The sequence below is a fragment of the Budorcas taxicolor genome, chromosome 11 (assembly GCF_023091745.1).
Source record: "Budorcas taxicolor isolate Tak-1 chromosome 11, Takin1.1, whole genome shotgun sequence".
NCBI classification, from domain to species: Eukaryota; Metazoa; Chordata; class Mammalia; order Artiodactyla; family Bovidae; genus Budorcas; species Budorcas taxicolor.
Genome location: NC_068920.1, coordinates 78742357 through 78766343, shown reverse-complemented (window position 1 = coordinate 78766343; position 23987 = coordinate 78742357). Strand labels below are relative to the sequence as shown.

Below are 23987 nucleotides of genomic sequence, written 5' to 3'. Positions count from 1 at the left end.
CAGGTAGAATGAGATTTTGTGTTAGTCAAAAATTTGTGATGGAATGCCTGTTTGTTTTTGTTCTGGTTAAAATCTCATAAAAATACATTCAACAGGAAAACATAAAATTGTATGTGTATAAATATATATGCATATATATATTATATACACACGCACACAAATACTTTTGTTTTTCTGAAGCATAAGAGTTACATAAATATTCCTATAATTGCTAGAGTTTAAAGAGGCATAATTTTTTTTTTTGAGCTTCAACCAAGGTGCTTGAATAATATACAATTAAAATGAAGTAGTTTCTATTTTGTAGATTCAGTATATAATAAGGAAAAAAAAATATCCCCGAACAGTCTTTTTTTTTTTTTTTTAAAGTTTCTTTTTAAGCTAGAGCTCCAACAAAAACTATGAACAACCAACAACAGAACAGAAGAAAGCGACAAGGAAGTGTAGCCCTGGAAATGCCTGGTGACCTCACCCTCCCCTTCCTGCCACGTGGCCGGCAGAAAAGCTCCAGTGCTCACGTCAAGAAACGACTCGGGTCCTGATCATCTGCTGACTCTGCTAGGAACTGGTTGATTGGCTCGGAAGAAAAAAGAAAGCAGCAAAAAGTATAACTGTAGATCCTTAATCACCCGCTTTAGAGAAACGTGGCTACCCCACGCCTCCTGCTTCTCGCCGCCTACTGCAGCTGTGACTGTATAGAAAAGAAGCGTGTGGCTTGAGGCCTGGGATGGCTATCAAAAGGGTCTGGTGCTCTTGTCTGGTAGTCTAAGGTGGTTACAGGCAGAAGGATCGCAAGGCCTGTTTTCCTGCTCGCTCAGGCCTGAGCTTTGCAGCAACCAGTGCAGTCTTCCGAGCAACAGGAAAAGATATCCTCTGGGCCACTGGACTGGACTTCTCCCCAAGCGGAGCTGACCAACTGTGTCTTTCCACCACCACCCCCCTCCCACCCACTCTCCCCAACCAAACTCACTGTCCCCGCCCCCAAGTTTCTCTACAGCTACATTACAAGCAAATACATCTTAGCAACTTTGAAACCTTTGGTTCTGAGACACCACTTGGTCAGTCATCTTGAGGAGGAGTGGGAATGCTTGCTCTGCATGCCGCTGCCGCCAGAGCCCAGCCCAGGAAGTCCTCAGCGCTGTACATCAAGTCACAATCCAATACAATCCACTAAGCAAGTGCATGAATTCGAGTTTACTTTTTTAAAAGCAGACTGAGTCGTTTTTCTTTCAGAACCTCGTTGGCGCCGCCTGTCTTCACACTGTTTGGTAGAAATTGTCTGCCTGTAGGTGGTTCTGTTTCTGCATGCTGTAGAAGCCACTGAATCTCGCGTCTGGTTCCGCGATTCTCAGCATTCTCTGGGAACCGTCCACCTGGACCCGGGTTCCTTTCTTGCAGTTCACAGATACCAGCTGATTATTTAAAGAAGAAGGCTATTTCAGAAGAAGGGGGGGGAAAAAACCATAAAGAATTAGCTGCGTTATGTATCTTGAATCAACAGATATCTAGGCCTCATTCAAGTGAGATAACAGCATCACAGTACATGGATGAGCGGACTACATGGGGTAATAGCCTGTTCTTTTTGAGGGGGTTGGGGCATACTGCATGGCACACGGATCTTAGTTCCCTGATCAGGGATCGAAACTGTGGCTCCTGTAGTGGAAACAGAGAACTTTAACCACTGAACTGTTGGGGAAGTCCCACCAACTATACTGGGATACTGAAAAATTGTGTTTAAAGGTAAAATGCCAATAAATTATGTCAAACGAGGAGATAAAGGAACTGAAAAAATACTGAAGTGACATAGTTATTTTCAAATCCTTGAAGTACAGATCAGTGCTTAAGAGAGTTGAAGGATGAATGGAAGGTACCAGGTAGGCAGCTATTAAGATAAATGGACCACTTTGAATCACTCAGGCTGTAGAATGAGCATCCCGGTTTGGGCCAGTCCCTCTGTCTCCAGCCACACGCTTTCCCCAGCTCTGCAGGTGGGGACTGTCCTCTACAGCCCTGTATCCCAACCCAGTAGCAATTCGTGTATTTGTTGGAAAAAATCAGAGGCAGGCTATTCCATCTGATAAATTTTCTGGGAAAGGGTTATCTGGATGATAAAATGGCTGTTTTCAATTCTTAAGGTTGTATGACTTTTTTCTTGAGTAAATGAATTCCTTCCTCCTTTTTAAAACAGGCAGATTGAAGCCCTTTGTATTGACAGTAAATACATGTTCTTTCTGCAGTACGAAATCTGCCTTTCTCCACCCTGTCTGGTATTATTTCACGCAATGTCTCCATCTGTCGCTACCCTTCTTTCTGTATGCGTTTGACATGTTTCCCTGTCCTTTGGACTTCTGTACATCTTCATGAGCTTTCAGCTCTCCTCTTTCCCTTTTCTGAGTGTTATCTTCTACCCTTGTGATTTTTTCTTCCTCTCCCAATTCTATGTTGATGGATGATTGAGAAATACCAAGTGATCAAGTTGTAATCTCTAATATAAACAACAATGACTTAAACAAATACCCTTGGATTGATTCCTATTTGAAAACTTTAAATTCAGGAAATTGGACTTGTGAAAAAGGTCAGGTTCGTTAACCGATGGATGATGGAGAATTCATTCAGTGACTGATCTAGCCCCAGGCAAGTACTATATATCTGATCACTACAGCCTGATGTACATTTGAGGCCATGAAGAGCAAAATAAAATTCGGCTGGTAGAGCAGATATCCAGCAACTAAGGAAACACAAGCATGGAGGCTTTCCTAGTTTGATTGTTTAAGAGGTTGAAACTGTTAGGACAATACCTTAGTTGGTGTTCGATACCAGCAAAGCAGTGGTATCCACTGTTTCTTCTGATTGATGAACAGGAATGCTATTATGATAGAGAGGCCTATTATTATGGGAACCACAACCGAGGCAATGGAGTCCACCGAAGAATCTTCTGAGTTCAGCCTGGTGTTATCTCTGTAATCTATCTGGGGGTGACCCACGTCTGGGAGAAAAAAAATATTACAAGCATTTATTACCTAAACCAGAATGTTTAAGGATTATCTTAATTACACTGCAAATAGAGATCAGTGGCTTGGTTTTATTGCTTCCCAGTACTTTAAGGCTAAAACATGATTAAAGTCTAATGTGGATCCAAAGAGCTCTTATGAAAGGGCAGAACTCTTAGGATGGATGTAAAAAAGGAAATATTAGGGTGAGAAGGTTTAATAACTGGGCAGGATGATACTGATTCTAGCTAGTCAAGAAAATATGTTTCTTATATAGACTTTAAAAATGACTAAAAAATATTTTGATTAATGTTAACCTTTATGGTCCTAAGATTCTGAAACAGAAACATCAGCTTTCCTCCCTGCTTATTTATTCTAGTAAACAGGAGGTGAGGACAAAGTGCATGCTTCCACTTAGTGTAACAGATAAGACTAATTAGTAGTGCACTTGTAAAAACCAAGCCAGGATCAAAAGCTTGGTCTGTTGGTTGATATTTCAGTTTACTGAGCTCTAAGCAAAAATGCCTTACTTTTCATAAACAATAAAAATTCACTCGGCCTGTTAGATCATTTTCCTGTATAACAGACATTTAATTTTGCTCTTATAAATGATGGGTCTTTTTGTTCTTTTAAATCACCATTCTTTCACAAAGGTAAATATACAGCAATCAGGAGCGCTCTGAAAATGTCCTTATTTTGTTTGAAGTAAACCACTGTAGTTAGGATCAGGTTAGTGAAAGACCAGGTTAGTGAGAGATGCGGAACACATACAAGCAAAAGGACCTGATTTTGAACTATTTTGAAGACTCAGCTCATGAAGCAGCACAGCTTTGTGATGTTAATACTGTCTTTAATTTAAAACTCAGATTTTTATTAGTATACTTCCATGTGTTTGTGGGGGGATGGAAAGAAGAGACCCTTTCTAGTCATTTTAGGCACCATAGATGGTAATACTTTATAGGAGGTGGGAAAAAAGCAAACGTATTTATCAGCATCAAAAAAATGCAAAAAAGATAAAACATTCTATTGATGAATTCAGGGTGCAAATACATAATGAAGAATGAACTTGTAGCTTCCTACAATATAAATGATATTGGAAGTGTTTTTAGGAATATATGACATATAAGAAAAGTAAATTGAGGCTTGGGGAAAGAAAACTGAAGCTTCAATCGAGATCTGTTAAAAAAAAATTTAGTCTTTAAATTGTTTTACGGCCTAAAAGCACGCCATAAAATTGAGCTTTAAGCTTTCTAGCAGCCAAAGCAAAAATGGAAACAAACATCATCAATAAGATTCACACTGTCTTTAAGATGAAAACAAAGCAGTTGCTTAGGAGAAGCATAGATTTCCTTGGTACCAACACACGAGATTTCTCCTGAGGGTCTTTATAGCACAACTACTATGTAACTCAGAGTCCTCAACATAATAAGTAAGGGCTATTCTTGTGGCCAAAACTCAGCGCCCAGAGCAGTATGTGGCACCGAACAGGCACTAATATTTACTGACTGAATGACTGTACACATAACGGGAAAGCGCCCTTCAGTCAGCAGTTAGAAAAGGAGCCAAAACATGGGTCCAGGAATTTGGCTCTCTGGTCATCTGGCTGGGTCCAAGCATAACACTTAGACAACATCTAAAGTAAGCGATCGTTAATCTCTCAAGCCATGAATTCAGTTCTTCCAAAAGAAATAACAAAAACTGTCTTAACAATGGTTTTGAAAATGTCCTTGGAATAGACAGGAGGCAGTACCGAGTCATGGCTAAGAGCAAGCTTACACTATTTTGATCAAGAGATCTACTTCTAGATAGAAGGTTAAGACTGACAGGAACTTGGCCCTGCTTTGCCACTTAGCTGCTGAGAGGCAGCATAACATCTCTATTGCACACAACTAAAAGGGCAGAGCAGGAAAAAAAGAAGCATGGAAAAGCCTGATGAGTGGGAAAACCAACATATCAGTAATAAACTGGACTCTGAGTGAAAACTGCCCGGAGGCAGAGGGCAATCTTAATGCATAAATGCTTGATAGAAGGTCCACAGGGGCAGGTGAATAATTGATTATTACTCTCCTTACAAAGTTTATTCACATACATACATTTGAGAGATGGCTTAGAAATTCCAGATGCCAAGCTTTTATGATCAGGAACATATTTCTTTCCATCATCACTAAGTCTGTGAGCATGTGGGGCCGGAAAAGGGGCATTTTATCTGAAGACTTACTTCATCATCTCAGGCTGTTAAACATGTTACAGCCAAGCAGGTCTTTCCTGGACTAGTTGTTTGAGATTACTTGGACATGTGATTTAATAGGTTACTCAAAAGAAGTTTTGAAAATTAAAAAAAAAAAAAAGTAAATCATACACATGACAGATTTGAGAGAAGTGGAAGGTGGTGAGAGAGGATGAACCCAGCTCCCACTGTGCATTGACTGAGCACCTGCAGTGAAATAAGCTCGTATCTGCTGACTTTGGCACTTACCTCTGGGGAGATGGATGATGTCGTTTTCACTAGGTGTGGGCCACAGAGGGACCTCCATGTCAATCTCCCGATGATTTGTCTTCTCAATGGGTATATTGGTTGGTTCTGGGACGTACATTTCTAAAAAGAAGGGAACATTTTTTTGGTAAGAGATGATTAGGGGGGAGCACCTTACTGACTTCTCTCTCCTCAACCCAGGTAGACAGTACATTCAGTTCACTGCAACACAACACAACATGTCCTGGGACACAACGATCCAGTTCCTGCACTGACATAAATGTCCGAGAGCCACTCCCTTTGCAGGGGTGGGAAACATGTTTTACAGCCATTTAAAAGGGGCAGAAGTTTACTCCTCCACCAAACTCGAAAGCTCTGCTTTTTCCTAACAAATGCTGCTGACTACAGATTTGTGCAAGCTGATGGGCACTGGCTGAAATGAAAGGATTTCTTTTACTTTCCATCAGCTAAATTATACTTTAATAACTGTTGCTCTTTAATCCATGAATGTTGAATCATTTATATGAAATATGTCACAGGAAGTGAAAAAGTTAAAGCACCTTCATTCTTTATTCATTTCCCCTTCACTCTGTTCCCCTCAAAAGGAATGGACGTCAGCGGACCTCATAAGGTGCTGCCTGATTTAAGTCTTACGTGTCTGCTCTGTTACTCCGGGAACCATGTAGGCTGGAAACTGAACTTGAGTAAATATGTTTATATTATCTAACTCAATCATACAGACACTTTGATCAACACCATACTACAACATGAAACAAAACTGAGAAGAATGATACATTTGTTAACCCCAAATATCAGGAATATATTCCTAACTTCATCTGGCTAACAATAATTCGCCAACTTTTAAAAGAAATAATTCTTAAGAAACCTCTTTTTCCAACATATGACAGAAATCTGCATCAAACACTTTTCTTGGCCAAGTCCTGCCATGTTATTAACTGATTTTTATAATAAGGTTACCCAACATTGGCAATACTAAATACTAAGAAACAGCCTTGTGCTGTGCTGTGCTTAGTTGCTCAGTCTTGTGTCTTTTTGTGACCCTATGGACTGTAGCCCGCCAGGCTCCTCTGTTGATGGAATTCTCCAGGCAAGAATACTGGAGTGGGTTGCCATGCTCTCCTCCAGGGGATCTTCCCAACCCAGGGACTGAACCCAAGTCTCTGGCATTGCAGGCAGATTCTTTACCATCTGAGCCACCAGGGAAGCCCAATAAACAGCCTTATTTACACCAAAATAAAATACATGAAATATGTTTTTCTAAGTTGGAATATTTCTCTCAGAGTGATCAATGGCAATCCCAAAGTTACCAGTTTTTCAAGAAGTGAACCTTAAAAAAGACAGATCTGAGAGAAGTGAAACGTGATAGAGAAGAGAGTATGAATTCAGCTTCCACTGCATTAACTGCCCAAGGTTATGCATCCAGGAACAGCAGAGCCAGGCTTCAGATGCAGTCCTGTGAATCCGAAGCCCAGGTCTTCCTACTGTCCCCAGGAATAAAGTTAGTTACTTCAGCTTTAGCTTTCTTAGTCGAACTTCAAGAGCTCCCCCAGTAGCTCAGTGGTAAAGAATCTGCAGGCAATGCAGGAGCCACAGGAGCAATGGGTTCGATCCCTGGGTTGGGAAGATCCCCTGGAGGAGGGCGCTGCAACTCACTCCAGTGTTCTTGCCTAAAAAATCCCTTGGACAGAGGAGCATGGCAGGCTACAGTCCATGGGGTCGCAAAGCGACATGGTCTACAGTCCATGTCAGACACGACTGAAGCAACTTAGCATGCGTGTACTCAGACATGGCAAGAACTAGACACTCTTAAGAATTTTGAAAGGTTCAACAATTCACTGAAATAAAAAAGAGAGTTTACTTGAAACCATTTTCATTTACAGAAGCACAGGCCTGAGTATCAACTAGTGATTCCAAACTTTTCTATCATATCTGAGTCATCTGAGGCCTTATAAAACCTGCTCACAGGTCCTGATTTGGTAGGTCCAGGCTGGACCTGATTTGGTGGTTCTAGGCTGTGTGTGGGGATGATGTTTAGCTTGCCCACTGAGACATCTTGGTATACGATACAAATTTCCTGGAGGAATTTGGGAAGAAAACCCCTTGACATTTCCATGACATCTTTGCTATGGTGTCTTGAACCCCTGCCCTGCCTGGTCCAACACACAGCCTTGAGCTGCCTTATCACCCCAGGGGCTGACCTGCCATTGACCTGCAGCTGCCTCAGGAGAAAAGGCTAACATGAGACCCACGCGGAAAACCTGTGAATGTCAGCAGCTAAGTAGCAAAGACTTCTACACAGTCCCCCAGGAAGACAGCGGCAGAGATAAGCAACTTTGAAATTCCTGTGCCTCCTTCCTGCCTGGAGGTAGATTTCAGTGAAAGCTTCCACACCACACAGGCTTGACAGTGTGCGTTCTCTTCCCCCAAGTGCTTAGAAAGGCTCTACCTGGCGACGGCTGGGAATGTTGGAAGGATCTGCCCAGGATGGAGGAGGACTGTTTTACTCAGTGGTTACTTAATCACCATCGTTCAACCAACATTTCATCAATACTTCCTACGTGGCAGGCACTGGGCTAAGTCTGGGGCACACAGTTGTGATCAAGACCAATTCTGCCCTCATGGGCCTCCAGTGATGAGTTCCGTCTCCCCATTGGGCAGCTCACAGCCTGTCCTCTGGATCAATTTGCTCTGCTAAGCTCAGTTCAGCTCTGATTAAAATCCACCCATAGCACCTCCTGTATCACCAAATATTCAAAGCTCAGTTCAGAGCTCTTGGGTCTAAGGGGAGAGGGTCATTTCCTTTAATGTGAATTTAAGAGGGAAGCCACCTCTGAGCATTTTTGCCAAAAAGGATACACCTTTAAAAAAAAGAATGCTTGGAGAAACAAAAAGGAGTGTGGGTGCTGCTGTGTTTCCACACTGAGACCGAGGTCTGCCACGGCCAGAAACGGCAACAACCCCAACTCTCAAACAGAACCCTTCTGACATTTACTGCAAGAGCCCTTTATAAAGCTGCTGGCCTTGTCGATGACAAGGAGTGACACACCCTTCCCCTGGCCCGGAGGCACAGATCACAGGCACTCAGTCACAATTAAGAATTACAACTGGGTCCAATTTGCTCAGAGGAACCTAAGACAACTTAGTGGCGACATATTTTAAATTCAGATGCACCGACCTGGCCCATTGTAAGATTCACCTTCCTTAAAATGTCTGTTTCCGGAATATGGGGCAGGGTGCTTGGGACTTGCAAGGTGAGGACACCATTTTTGGGGGGATGGAACTCCAGGTTAACCCAGGTCCAGGACTCCCAGGTCTGCTAACGAGCTGCGTGGCTTTGGATATTCGCTTTTCTGACCTTCAGTTTTCTATAAAATGGGGCAAGTATTGACCAGCAAACCAGTTCACAAGTCTTACTCATATCCAGAGGTGGCAAAAGGAGGAAATGCTTGGTGAGGGCAGGGCTATTCAGAATGTCAGCTGATGTGTGCAGGGGGCAAAGCCAAGTATCCGGGGGAAAAGCAGCCACCTGAAACTTCAGAGACCACGAGAAATTGGGACAGGAGCCCAGGCTTCCTGGCAGGCCACACTTAAGTCAAACGTGAAGTGGCAGAGCTCAACTGACTACAAAATGTGTAGAGATAAAATGGAAAAATGATTCATCAATAATACATCAGAAGCAGAAAGGGGAGTTAACAGAAATTAAGTTCCAATCCAATGGTGCACGCTGACAGAGAAGTCATTGGAGGAATCTCTAGTCGTGAGCAGATGCCAGTGAAACCTGCGTTCCCTCTTCTGTCACACTCGCAGTCGAGGAGAGGGACCTACCTCTATTCCTGCCACCGCGTCACCTGAACTCGGGTCCTACCATCACACACCTGGGTCGTTCGTAAGGCAAGTCACAGCTGTCCTGGCCCCGGGTCTCTCCCGGCTTCAGTCCCTCCTGCAGACCCCAGAGGCTGCCTGGAGCACCTCCATGATGTTGTGTCTCATCTGTTTAAAAAGGAGCCTCCCGAGAAGGATGAAGGACAAAATCTCCCTTGGTTTGAATATTAAAGCCCTGAACATCTTGACCAAAGCTGTCTCCTCTGTCCTTACCTCCTGCTACTAGAACTCCCTATTGCAGGGGCATCTGGCCTCTGTCTCAGGGTCTTCGGTCAGGTGACTCTCTCACTCCAATGAAGAGAACCCGCCTGTCTTTCAAGGCCCAGCTCAGTCCTTCTTCAAGTGAAAGCCGCCCAGACAGACCCCTCTGCTCCACAGGAAAATCCTGTGAATTGAGCACCGTGGTCTGTAGCTGAGATGTGTCACGGTTGTCTCCAATTCACCACCCACCCCTTCTTTCTGAAAACATCTAAGCAGACTTTGCTGCCACCACTGTGGGGAAATGGCTCGTCAAAATGACTTGGATGACGCTAAATGCACAGTGGTCAGTCCCAACTTCTCACCTGATGTCACCCACCACACTTTCCCCACCCTTTTTCCAGGTGGCTCCCAGGTCACAGCTCTTGGTGTCTTCCCATGTGGCAGGGGCTCCTTTTCTGTTTTCCATCCCTGACCTGCCTAGATCCCAAAAGTGAAGGGTTCTTGGGCTCAGTTCCAGACTCCCTTTTCTTCTCTATCTCCACTCACTTCTTGGGTGACCTCGTCCAGTCTCAAGGCTTAAAAACCTCCCTTCTATGACAATGTTCAGTTTTATAGAAACACTTCTTATCTCTCTCCTGAGCTCTAGATATTCACTGTCTATTCACTGCCTCCACTCAGGTGTCCAATGGAGATTTCAAACTAAAAAAAATGCCCCAATAAAACTGATTTTACACCAGAGTTGCAACTCCATGTTTTGATCAAAAACATTACAGTTGTTCATGGTGTGCCTCCTCTTTCACTCCTCACATCATGTTCAAATCCTATGGAATCTACCCTTTTACTAGAAGCAGAACCCGGCCACTCCTCCCACCTCACATCTACTGCCCTGGTCTCAGCTTCCACTTCTGCAAGAAACATTCCATCATTGCTCTACTCTAAACTCTCCAGAGTCTCTATCTTACTCAGTAAGATTCTAAAATCACTCATGAGATCTCATATTTTGGTACATGGCTGCTTCTCTGCTTGCTTCTGGTTACCCTCCCTGTTCAAGGGGTCCCACCCACACAGCATCCGTTTCTCTCCGAGCATCCACGGCAGATTCCCACCCACTGGGCTTTCATCCTGCTTATGTGCAGAGGTTCTCTCCTAATCCGTGATTCCTACCATCCTTCTGGGTCCCTTATAAATGTCATGCAATCTGTGAGGGTTCCTGGATCATCCAAACATCCCGCCCCTTCTGCCCAGCCCGGCACCCCCCACCCCCGGGCTGGCTGTGAGTCGCTCCGCGGCCAGTGTCCTCATCGTGTGTCTGTTTACCTGTTTGCTGCCTGTGTCTCCCTAAGAAAACATCAGTTCTGTGTGGATGGGGACTTGCTGGATTCACTGTTTGTCTTCCCCAGGCCTCAAGCAGTGCTTACTTGAGTAGGCATGAAATGATTCTTGGTTCAATAAGTAAGATCAAGTTTTACCATTTAGATCATTACAAGCTTATTACTAGGAAAACTGGTATGAAACTTGGGAATCAGGTGAAACGTATTAGATAAAGCAACTCGGATGGGAAATACATTTCTCATCATACTTCTCATGCAAAACACTTGCAGGTTCTGCTTCTCCGATGTACACACCTATTGATACAACATGGAAGCAACCTTCTGACTCTTGGTCTACATCATTAACAAGGCCAAGGGAACTAAACCATGAAAAGCACCCAACGGAGGGATCTGAAAAGGGCTCAGTCTCCTGACCCTTTTAACGTATCCCTTTCTTTTTAGGGGATAAATGGACATTTTTAGAATTGTCTTGCTTACACAGCACCTAAACAAAAGGCAAACCTGCGCTGAGCTCAATGAAATCCTTGAGATTTAACTGACCGTGCCATTTTACAAGTGCGTGGTGCTGATGCCCTTCTAAGCTGCCGTGACCTCTAGCCCACTGTGCTGCACGGAGCCAGAGTCTCTAATGCAATGCTACAAGGAAACACAGAATCAGGGTGAAGATGCAGGGCTCTCGCATAGCTGAGGAGCTTCCTGGGCTCCTAGAGTGAGCCCTCTCTTCGGTCGTGAGGTCTCGGCTGCCTGCCGAGATCTGTGTGTCCAGGGCTTTTGATCTGGACACTGCCCAGAGGCTGTCTTGACAAGGGCTCAGGCCCTGCGTTGCTGGGATGAGGGGCAGAAAACAAAGGAGCTGTTTTGGCAGGAGACACGGGCAGGGAATCCAGAAGGCCTGGGGGAGGATCTGGGCAGCTGAGGGGGGCTTAGGTTTAAACTGAGAGGCGGATTACTGGGCTGATGTGAACGGTGGGATGTGGAAACAGACGCAGACAAGTGATCCATCTGCAAAACCCAGCTGGGGGTGTGCTTTGTGGTTCCTGTCCTTGGTGGGAAGAGATGGAAAGTTCAGGGCAGACGGCCCGGGACTGCCAAAACTGATGCACTGAAGAGACTGGGCCAGGAGCGTGTTCTTTAAATGCAGCTCTTCCATTTTGGTTTTGGGAGACAGTCACCTTAGAAGAGCTGTCAAGTGTATCCCCTACTCTGTCTAATCATGGACCTTTGTCACTAGGCTCAGCCAACACTGCCCTCAAACTGTGCTGCTTGGATATGGCAGGTGTCATTAATACCCACGAGGGTATACCCATCAGGCCCGCCACTGACATTTTAGAGAATGCCAATCAGAAGAACCAGAGCAATTCCAGAATGGAACCAAAATCAGGCGCTCACCTAGAAGTCACAGTCTCTCAAGCTACCCTCCATGTCTCTCTCTGGGCCAAAGGAATTAGTTCCATAGGGTTGGGTCCAGGAGGCTCTCAGTCTGCTCTAGTTTGCTCTTAAAATCAACATCACAGGATGAAAAGTGGCAGGGTGGCAGCTTAAGATACCTGGGCACATGGGGCAGCAGCTGCCTTCCACGTTGATGGGCTCGACGCAGGGCAGCGGCGGGCAGCTGACGGTGGAGCAGAGGGTCTGGCCCTGCAGGCAGTAGCAGTGCGTGCAGCTGTCGATGTCCCAGCGCTCCTCGTCCGCGTAGGCCTTCCCGCTGAAGTGGCATACCACCTTCTTTGGGATTGTGTCCTCTAGGGAAAAAAAGGACACATGGTGGAGTCACTCCATGTGACAAGCACATCTTTTCAACATAGTTGAGACGTAAAGGGGGATAGCACTGTGCAATCACGGCATGCTCTGGGATGCCCAGCACTGGGTGAAAGTTCCGCTTCCCCAGTCCCCTGGTTCAGCAGACTCGTTGGAACACTCATCTTGTGGCCTGGACCTGCTCAAGGGCCATCGAGGCTGACGCAGGGTGGTAATTATAGCAACCAGCCAGGAAACGTACTCGCTGGCCAAGAGTCATTGGACTGTCATCGCAAAATACACAAACTCAATCACTGTATGGCTGTTGAACACGCCAGGTAAAAAAACTAAAACACAAATAGGTAAGGAGACGTGTTCAGAGGTTTTGTTCCATGTGGAAAGAGATTAAAAAGTCCAGCTGAGGATCCTTATAGAAACAACTTCCATCGTTATTCTCTGTAACAAGATGACGCAGGCGAGGGGAAGGAATGACGATGGCCTCTCCAGGGAGCCGGCAGGTTTCCTGTGCTCTCCCACAGGGAACTCGGATGGAGATAACCATTTCCTTCATTTTACAGGAATGCTGGATGCATTTCCCTCTCATCAACCAGGACATTCCTACTTCAAAAACAACCTCATTTCAATCTATTATTTCCAGCAAAGTATGGTCTGTGAAAACAATACATTTTTTAAGAGTCAGTTTTTGTATATAAGAATTTACACAAAATTGGCTCAGTCGTGTCCAACCCTTTGCAGCGCCATGGACTGTAGCCCGCCAGGCTCCTCTGTCCACGGGAACTCTCCAGGCAAGAATACTGGAGTGGGTTGCCATGCCCTCCTCCAGAGGATCTTCCCAACCCAGGGACTGAACCCAGGTCTCCAGATTCTTGGCCATCTGAGCCATGACCATCTTGACCATCCGAGGCTGATGTAAGAATTTACAGTGTAACACATTCTGCTCTTTTTCCTCTGTCCTTCCTGGCTGTCCTTGTATCCTCCTTCCCTCAACCTTTTCCTTAAAAGTTCCTTTCTCTTTAACTCAACACCTTCTCCTGGTTTATCTGAACTTATTTCTAGTGGTCACATTCCCTCCAGAACTCAGAGTGAGGCCCAATGACCAGCAAAGCAGAGATGGGGTCAATCAATGGAGAGACACAGGATGGGGTGGGGCAGCCCCTCCCTGTCACTGGCCAGGCTGATAATGGGACGACTTATACTAACCTGGGGAAATTCTATGCTCAGCTTCTACCGGCAGCTCCACTCACCACTGCATGCACGCTAGGTCGCTTCAGTCAGGTGACCCTATGGACTGTAGTCCTACACGCTCCTCAGTCAATGGGATTCTCCAGGCAAGAATACTGGAGTGGGCTGCCATATCTTCCTCCAGGGGATCTTCCTGACCCAGGGATCAACCTGCGTCTCTTATATCTCCTGCATTGGCAGGCAGGTTCTTTACCACTAGCGCCGCCTGGAAAGCCCACTCACCACTGGTCACTGGTTAATGAAAAACTATAAAAGCATCTGGAAGGAAAGTTCCTTAGGAAAGAAGTGGGGTGGGGAGCTCAGTTTCTCCCTGGAAGGCACGTAGGAAGGTCTGGCCAGAGCAGTGTTCGCTGCCCAGGCCCGAAGGACAGAACTCACAATGCCTGAGGGGCAAGGAGGGACATTTCTGTGCAAGGTTCCAGGCCCACACCCTCTGCAGTCAAGTGTTCCTGGGAGGCTGCAATCGCTCCTTGAACAGCCAGCAGGAAGCTTCCCAAGGAGCTCTTCCAGAGAAGGATCACAGGCAGAAATATGTCTTTGGAATCCATACTCTCTTCTTACCAATCACTCAAGCATATGCCCCTGATAGATGGCACCAATAATGTCTCATGACTCTGATATTTTGTGTTGCCAAAGACGGAAGTTTCGGTCCATAATGGAGTGTTATAAGTAATCGTGGAAATGAATCTGTCAAGTATTTAAATGCATAATATCTCTGCTTCCCAATGCTTTTTCACTATTTCTGTAATTACTGTTGCTTGAGGTTCAGTAAGGGAGACAGTTGAGTTCCAGTTGTAAAAATTCCACAGCAATAGGAGAAGAGACTTTGTATGATTTCAATATCTTTAGACCATGAAATTTTTGTACCTTTGTTTTAATCCCTGGATATATATCCCAGTATCTCTAGTTTACAGTCTGTGGGAACTTGAATTTGTATCCTGCTGTTGTGTGAAAAAAAAAAAGTTCTAGTTGTAAGCAGAAATTTTTTAATATCTCTTTAAATATGTATTTCATTGTATCTGGGAATACTCCATAGAAAGGGCTCTGGTGCATGGACCAGTAAGCTTAAAAATTCACTTGGAGGCTTTCATATTAAACTCATCTCAGAAGTTTTCACTAATCTGAGATCCTTAGAGGAGGTGATTTTGTTAAGATACCCAAAATGTACACAGCGAATGGCTGAGCAGAATCACTTAATGAACTTAATTCAAGTAATACACTGACCTCGAGCCAACTCTTGATTGAGGACATTAAATTTGCCATCAAATCTATAGAGTCTATTATGCAGAGGACTCTTTATGAAAGGAAGCATTCCTTCATAAAGCAATATTACTGATTACATTTTCCATACACCTTGCAACAGCTTACATGATGGACTAATATCACTGCATAAAATTGGAGTAATGCATTGCAGTGCAAGGACCTCTGAGGACAAGGTTACAATGCTCACCTCATCTCGTCCATCACTTTATCTATTTTGTGTTTTTCCTCCTAGAGGTATTCTGCCAGTTCTTTTCTTAGAGAAGAGGCAGAAGACAATGAGAAAGAGCCACAGAGAGGATGAGGAGTCATTTTAATAAAAGAAGTTCATCTCAAGGGCAAGCACTGGTCTGCATTTTCTTAAGATCGAGGCAAAAACACCCATCGCATCTTAAGACATTTAATTAATTAATGCTAATACAAGTCAGGTTAAAATTATCTATAATATTAAGATATTAAAATAGTGGTTGTATGTTAAACATTATAAAGACATTCATTCATTTATTCTACAAACATTTATCATCAATGGGAAAAAAGGGAGGACCTGGACTCTGACCCAGAGGACTGAGCAAAAGTGGGGGAGAAAGGCTACGGAGACTGGGACTCCTCACCAGCTACCATGCAGCAGCCACTGTTTCGTGAATTCAATGCGGAGCTGGACAACAAAACTCAGAGGGCGGAGCAACTAACTCTGCTGGGGGAACTGGGAGAGGCTTTGCCCAGGATCTGATGTTTTAGTTTTATTTTGAGAGATGAGTAGAAGATGAAGAAGCTGGAAAGAAGGGTACTGAAAGCAGACAGTGGTGTGCTCAACAGCCTGTCCCACTAGAAGGACAGTGGGAGGTGTCAGGGCTGCAGGGAGGATGGCTGGAGATGAGGTGGGGGTCAGACCGTAAAGGGCCATGAAGAACGATGCAGACTTAGATCCTTCCTGCAGTGCAGGGGATGGGCCTTAATCAGTTTTCTCTTCAAGAAGAGAACCCTGGAATATGACAGTTGCTGCTGCTGCTAAGTCGCTTCAGTCGTGTCTGACTCTGTCCGACCTCATGACAGCAGCCCACCAGGCTCTGCCATCCCTGGGATTCTCCAGGCAAGAACACTGCAGTGGGTTGTCATTTCCTTCTCCAATGCATGAAAGTGAAAAGTGAAAGTGAAGTTGCTCAGTTGTGTCCAACTCTTTGCGACCCTATGGACTGCAGCCTACCAGGGTCCTCTGTCCGTGGGATTTTCCAGGCAAGAGTAGTGGAGTGGGGTGCCATTGCCTTCTCCAGGAATATGACAGGATGGAAGCCTAAATGGGATTAGGAAGATGGGAACACTGTTGATAGGGATGTGCTATGGGCCTGGAGTAATGTGGTGATGGAGATGGTGATGTGGTGATGGGAATGGAGAGGAAAGGCAAGGTTTAGAGTTATTTCTGAGAAACAGTGGTCAGGATATGGATGGTGGGGGGACAGAGGCATGAAGGACAACTCTGTTTCCTGAATGGGAGGTGATGCAGAAGTAATTCCAATGTATGAGTCACTTTCCTGCTTTAAGAAATAAACAGCTGGTGAGCCTGTCAAGGACCTGGTCAAGGCTTATCAAACCAGATATTCTAGTGGGTCAATCAGCGGTGCAGTGGTTGACCTTCAAACTCTTTGCTTTTCTGTATGAACGCAACCATGAGGCTGCCTCTAGGGCAGAACTGATTTGGGGCTCAACAAGTAAAAGTGGTGCTGAAAATGCCATCTAGTCAAGGCTATGGTTTTTCCAGCAGTCGTGTATGGATGTGAGAGTTGGACTGTGAAGAAACCTGAGCGCCGAAGAATTGATGCTTTTGAACTGTGGTGTTGGAGAAGACCCTTGAGAGTCCTTTGGACTGCAAGGAGATCAAATCAGTCAATCCTAAAGGAAATCAGTCCTGACCAGTTGTTGGAAGGACTAATGCTGAAGCTGAAGCTCCAATATTTTGGCCACCTGATGAAAAGGGCTGACTCATCTGCAAAGACCCTGATGCTGGGAAAGACTGAAGGCAGGAGAAAAAGGTGACAACAGAGGATGAGATGGTTGGATGGCATCACCGACTCGATGGACATGAGTTTGAACAAGTTCCTGGAGTTGGTGATGGACAGGGAAGCCTGGCGTGCTGCAGTCCACGGGGTCACAGAGTCAGACATGACTAAGCGACTGAACTGATGTGAAGTAAAAGGGGACACGTTTTAGTCTCCAGTGGTGAAGATGTGGGGTAACAGGCAAAGCTGGCAGTATCCCTCATGTGTCTTTGCAAATCTTAAACTTCCTTGATCAAATAATTCTATTTTCAGTCTGCTGTCCCAAGAAATAATCAGAAAAGACCTCAAATAGGTTGTTTACATAGATGTCCATCACAATATTATTTATAATAGCAAGAATTTAGGGGGAAAAAAAACCCTGTGTCCAACAACTTGGGACTACTGAAATGACTCATGGTACAATCATATATGAAAGAATACTGTGCAGCTATTAAAATGCATCATGTGTAGTATAAGCTCAATCACATAAAGAGAAAAATTTAGAATTGTCTAGAAAGAAATGAAAATGTTAATAGTAAGTAACTGTTAGAACCAAGGGTGAATTTTTCTTTTTTTTTTTTTCCTGCAATGATTATGAGTTACTCTTGATAAAGGCAAAAATATTAAATTATCTCAAACAGACACGTCCATGCTTTACCCACCTGCCCTTCATCCCCAACACTGCCCTCCCTACCAGCCCCGACACACACATATACACAGACACACACACACTGAAGGAAAGAGCTTACTCTAACCCTGCTTCTAAAGAATATGGTCACGCGTGTGGCGCTTTCTGAAGGCTGCTGACCCACTCTGAGGAATTTCAATGGACTGCAAGCAAAGAAATGAAACCGTGGAAGACAGGCCAGAGATCAAATGCTGAGCTGCAGCATAACTTGGTGTTTCTGTAACTACTCAATCAGGAACTTACTGTATGATATCACTGTCCCAAAGAGCATTCATAAAATGAGAAAAGAAGGAGAGAAACTACTCTGGCTCTCTTAGAAGGCAATGGGTTGAACGAAGAACTTTTACTGCATATTAGATGAAACTAAACTTTCTCATTTGATTTTGTTACAAAAATAAGTCTGCTTCCAAATTCAAGGAAGATGAATTGTTCACAGCAGCAAAGCGATGACAACGGAACAGTGAAAGCCATTAACTGGGCACTGACACGCTGAGGCTGCAGCAGGCCCCACGCTCAGGTGCTAAGGCAGAGTCAGGTGGAGCCCCAAGAGCTTCAGGGGCCGTGATGAAGCTCTTCCCCTCCAGGGAGGGGGCTGACTACCATGGGCCCAATATCCAGTTGCTTCTACCAGTTTATCTCTATTCCATTCAAGTTCTCAGCACATTGTCTTGGAAACATCTCACCTTCAACTTCAGTTCATTTTCAACAGAATTAACTTTGACTTGAGGTCAGGAAGCTCTCTTATTAGGTTCAAACAATGGGTGTAGGTGAGGGGTGGTAGAGCTGGTTAGCAGATGCCAGTCAACTGCTGGTGGAAAGCAGGAGCTGAGAGTGCATCTCTCACTGGGGCTTCCCAGGGGGTGTAGTGGTAAAGAATCCACCTGCCAATGCAGGAGACCCCGGCTCAATCCCTGGGTTGGGAAGATCCCCTAGAGAAGGAAATGGCAACCCACTCCAATACTTTTGCCTGGAAAATTCCATGGACAGAGAAGCTGGTGGGTGAGTCCATGGAGTCACAGGGTAGGACACAATGGAGCGACTGAGCTTGCACACACGGATCCAAAAAAGATCTTTTAAAGGGACCTGACTGCAGGACCGAGATGTCTCAAGGTTTGCCCAGAAGTCTAAAACCAGTGTTTGGGCTTGTGTGCAGAATCAGCTGGGCCACACAGCAAGATCTAAGATCCATATGCCCAGCACTCTCACAGCTGATCTCCTTACAGACTGCAAGTCCAAGGATGCAAATGGCAGAGACAAGAGAGAGGGTTTCGAAAGAAGGATTTAGGGCCAAGCACTGAAGAGAACTGCTGAGCATCTGTGGTACCCAGGCGCCGCGCTCAAGATCCCCTAACGTTCAGCAAGAGGAAGGAATCCAGTAACCAAGCGGCAGGCAGTGGAGCCTGAATCTACTCCTGCCTCCACCTGACTGCAAAGCAAGCCACTTTCTCTGCCCTGCCTACATGCATGCTCAGTCGTGTCCAACTCTGTGACTCCATGGACTGCAGCCACCAGGCTCCTCTGATCATGAGGTTTTCCAGGCAAGAAGGCTGGCGTGGGTTGCCATTTCTTCCTCCAAGGGATCTTCCCAACCCAGGGGTTGAACCCACGTTTCCTGGGTCTCCAGCATTGGCAGGCAATTTCTTTACCACTGGGAAAGCTCCACCTGGGAGCTCTACCTAACAGCTCCCTCTCTTACCTTCCCAGGAACACACAGAGCCCTCTTCCTGTGGTCTTGACTATGCCTGGGCCTCTCTGGAACAGTGGGCGGCTTTTGGGCTCTCCAGCTTTTTCAGGTGGAGGTCAAGCTGAATCCAATGTGCTGACCCGGGGTGAGCCATGGTTAGCAGCGGACAGTTTACATCAGGGCTGGCTGGCTTGAGGATGTGGACTTCAGTCCAGGACAAGCCCCATTTTCTCTTTTCAAAAGAAAAATGTTCCCCCTGATGCTTGCAGGGGGTGGTTTTCTGTGATATCCTCAAATCTGATCAGTTTGAGTACAAAATCAATGTATTTCATAACAGTACAGTTTGTTTCTTCAAACATGCTTTAAAACAAAGCTGCACTTAAGATGTGGGTTGGTCACCACTCTGGGGAATTTTCATGTGAAATAAATGAGGACTCCTGTTTTTGAAAAAAGTCTTGACTAATTCTTTCCAGGGTGGCTGCTATGTGGCCCAGATTAGACTAGACTAGATTTTAGTTAATTAGATTTTGGTTAATGAGGCTTAATAGAAACATCTTTTCTTTAGACCAAATTTCATCTGAAAAGCCAATGCTCTGAACAGAGAAAGCATGTTGTGATTTTCAGTTTCACTGATGGATCCCGGTGCTATTTCTTTTTTTTTTTTAATTGAAGTATAGCTGATTTACAGTGTTGTGTCAACCTCAGCTGTACAGCAAAGTGACTAAGTTTTACATAAACACACGTTCATTAAAAAAAATTTTTTTTCCATTATGATTTATCCCAGGAGATTGGACTTAATTCCCTGTGTTATACAGTAGAAGCTTGTTGTTTATCCATTCTAAATGTAACAGTCTGCATCGACAACCACAAATTCTAGTCCAACACCCCCCCTCCAGCCCCCCCAGTCCCTGCCCTCTTGGGAACCACAGGTCTGATCTCTATGCCCGTGAGTCTGTTTCACAGATAGGTTCATTCGTGTCAGAGTTTAGATACTACATGAAAGTAATATCATATGGATTTGTCTTTCTCTGTCTGACTTCACTTGGTGTGATAATCTCCAGGTCCCTGCATGTTGCTGCAAATGCCCCTGTTTCTCACATGCTCACTTCTTTTCTTGGATGGATCACGTCCTCGCATGGCACCTTTGGGTCAATTTGAGAAAAGCTCTGTCAAAAAAGTTTAGAAATGACTTGATTTACAGGGAGATATGGTGGCTAATTTACCTGATTTGAGGTTATAAATAAAGTCATTGTAGATTTTGGGGGAAAACAACATAGCCTAATTGAAAGTTCACATAAAAGCATTTAAAATTTTAAGATTGAAGAGGGATATAGAAAGAGAGACATGGGACCTATCCAACTGAAAGCATCTGAATGGTTTATATTTGGTTATTGAGTGGGCTGTGCCACTTCATTCTGTTGTATTCATCACTCCAGAGAGTTGCTTATGCTGACAGTGACATTAGGTTTATTCTTCCATACCTAATAATAATCATAACCTCCACTGACTGACCGCCTACTCTGTCCTGGGCACGGTGCTAACCAAGCTGTTTGTTTGTTTGGTTGGTTGGTTGTGCTGCAAGGCTTGTGGGGATCCTAGTTCCCTAATTCACTAGGAACTGAATCCAGGCCCTTGGCAGTGAGAGTACAGAGTCCTAACCACTGGACCACCAGGGAATTCCCTAATGGAGCCTTTTTTATGAGTCAATTTCACATGCTTTCCACAACCCAATGGGACAGGGTATATCTGAATTCCATAGAAAACTGAGGCACAGAAAAAATAAGTAACTTGTGCAGAACGCACGGCTAGGAAGTGGCAGGGCCAGAAGGGGAACCACACACCTCCATAGCTGCACACCATCTGCCTGCCGTGTCCCCAGTGGGATAACCCTCGGGGGGAGGGGGCATGTTCCTCGGCAGGGATGTGGGCCAAACAAAAGTGGCTACTGCTCACGACTCTGGAGAATGGGCGTGTGCTTCTTGCCCCAATGTCTGATGAGGCTGGAGGTCTTTATAACACTTCCCTGACGGCTCAGCGGGTAAAGAATTTGCCTGCAATGCAGGAGACATAGGTTCGATACCTAGATTGGGAAACGCCCCTGGAGGAAGAAATACTGGAAATGGCAACCTATTCCAGTATTCTTCTCTGGAAAATCCCATGGACAAAGGAGTCTGGCAGGCTACAGTCCATGGGGTCACAAAGAGTTGACTGAACATGCGCATATGTCTTTGCCTTCAAAGGTAGATTACCCTTCAACCGACTGTATCAGACATGGCATAGTCCTGACAAGACTGGAGATACAGTGGCTACTGAGGACTGGTGGTTCTTCTCAGGATAACTCCTATTTAACACTCCTCTCTCTCTCAAGGAAGAGGATTAGAGAAGAACGGTTCAAGGAAAAAGTGAGGTATGACACTAATATAATAAGGCTTATTTTTCAAACAAACACATTACGAGCTATACACCCAAACAAACGTGATGCCCTTCTAAAACAGTCATTGTTAAGGGCTACAAACATACTCCAGCACTACTGCCCTCGCTCCATATGGCTTTGGAATTTCTCTTCTGCAAGGACATCCAGAGTCAAATTTTGAAACAAGCAAGGAAGACTGTTACTATTTTATGGCCACTCCTTGGCTGAGGTCAGCTTTGGTATTTGGTTCCTCAGGTCTGGCCTCTATCTTATCCACCAGATTGGTTTGAAATGACTTTTAGCCTCTATCAGAAAGAAAGGTCCCTTCCTGCTAAAGGATGGAGGGTTATTCTGCATCAGTATCAGCATTGTGAGTCGCAGGGTGGGTGTTTAACTCACGGAGCGATCAGACATACATCTTATATTTTTGGATTCAAACAGAAGCAACATTATCTTGCATTCTGTCTGACTACAATAAAAAATATGTGATCTCTTTCAGTGATAGAGTTTTGAAAATTCAGTGTGGTTTTTCTTTTTTCCCCCTTTTTCTTGATTCTGGTTATATGAAAAGAGAGGAGGAGGAAGTGATGAGATTTTGAAATGTGAACTCCTTTTGAAGTGACCTCTCCCATTGACTGAACCTTGCTATTTCACTTCTTTTTAAGATAAGAAAAAAGGCTTACCAGGCCATTAAAAGTTGGATTTTGCTTCTCCTCTTGAGCTATTTTACTAATTACACCATAAAACTAATTAACAGCTGGGGAGAAACCTAGATACTAAAATCTGGTCCTTTTCCTCCTCTCTAAAAGGCCAATTTAGTCTTTCAGGAGCCACTGGCGCAGCATCAGGGCTGCTCTGAATCCGACCACGGTGAGAAGAAAGGAGTTTCAGACTCCCCACCGCCTTTCCTCTGGCAAAGGCTATAAGAAGTAAAATCTGCTAGAAGCTGTATGGCAGCTGGACTTTTCCATTTCTGCCAGGAGATAACTTTCCTACATAGGTGGTTCAGGTTCTAAATCTGGTTGTGGTAGGTCATGAAGTCAAGAGTCTCAGTGTGGGAGTAACTTCCTGGGAGGAAGTTGGGCGGCTTTAGAAATGGCATCAGTTCTTTAAAATCTCCAGCGTACTATTTAGAGACCTGAAAAGTAATTTGCTCTGGGATCCTAGTGGCCAAGAAGCTAAATGCAGCTCTCGCTCCTGGAGCAGGTCCCATGAGAAGCATCCCGCCCAGCGGTGCAGCGGGTGCCCCCCACGCCTCACTGTGGAGGCACCATTCTAGACACCAGGGATGGGGCACGGCGGGAGGCGGGGAGCGGGGCGTTTCTGCCCTGCGGGAGATTCCTGGATCCCAGGGATCTTAGCAGCTTTATGTGACTTCAGGTCCAAACACATGTACCAAATGACTTGGATAAAAACTGTGCCAACTCCAGGCCCTGCTAATAATAATACACTTCAAAGTGATTTCTTAAGATTAAGGTTTGAGGAATTTAAAGAAAACTTTTAGTGCAATCATTTAGGCAGGTGGAGAAAGGTACTGGTTACACTGTGGGTAATGTAAGACGAGAAGTGAGAGTGGAAAAGTCGGCAGGCATTTCCACAGAGACGGCCGAGTTAGGGAAGCACGGAGGAGGTGGAAACTGCTGGCTACCTTTCACAAAGCACTGAGAACCTGCTATGACCTTACATTTCACTTTCTCTTAGCTGACAGGACACTGTGATCCCTGCCCTGTGATATACTCTGCATTTTTATATCCCAAGCTGGGCACACACTACGACAGAGAATCAATGGAATGCGGGTGCCTCCTGTTGGAGAAACTAGCTTTACTTTTTTTTATCCTTTTACATAAAGTGGAGATAAACAGAAATCATAATGAAAAAGGAATCTGAGCAAATGAGCAGGTCCCTAAGAAGTGGAGAGGTTTGTAGGCACAGAAGATGAAGACTGGTTTTGAACATGCTGGTCTGCTGAAGCTCCAAAGACTGACAAGGAACACAGAAGCGGAACTCAATGAAA

The 23987-nt window shown here is 44.9% G+C and overlaps 1 protein-coding gene across 1 annotated transcript in view; it reads right to left on the bottom strand.

The window, feature by feature from the left end:
* Positions 1-985: 985 nt before the first annotated feature.
* The window catches only part of CRIM1 (cysteine rich transmembrane BMP regulator 1), a 208396-nt gene continuing 185394 nt past the window's right edge, over positions 986-23987 (bottom strand). Inside the window, exons 14-17 of the mRNA XM_052648451.1 lie at positions 12443-12637; positions 5464-5583; positions 2796-2983; positions 986-1430 (exon numbers count right to left, since the gene is read on the bottom strand). Coding sequence (XP_052504411.1) covers positions 1254-1430; positions 2796-2983; positions 5464-5583; positions 12443-12637 — 680 coding nt within the window. The 3' untranslated portion in view covers positions 986-1253. The remainder of the gene's footprint in view (positions 1431-2795; positions 2984-5463; positions 5584-12442; positions 12638-23987) is intronic.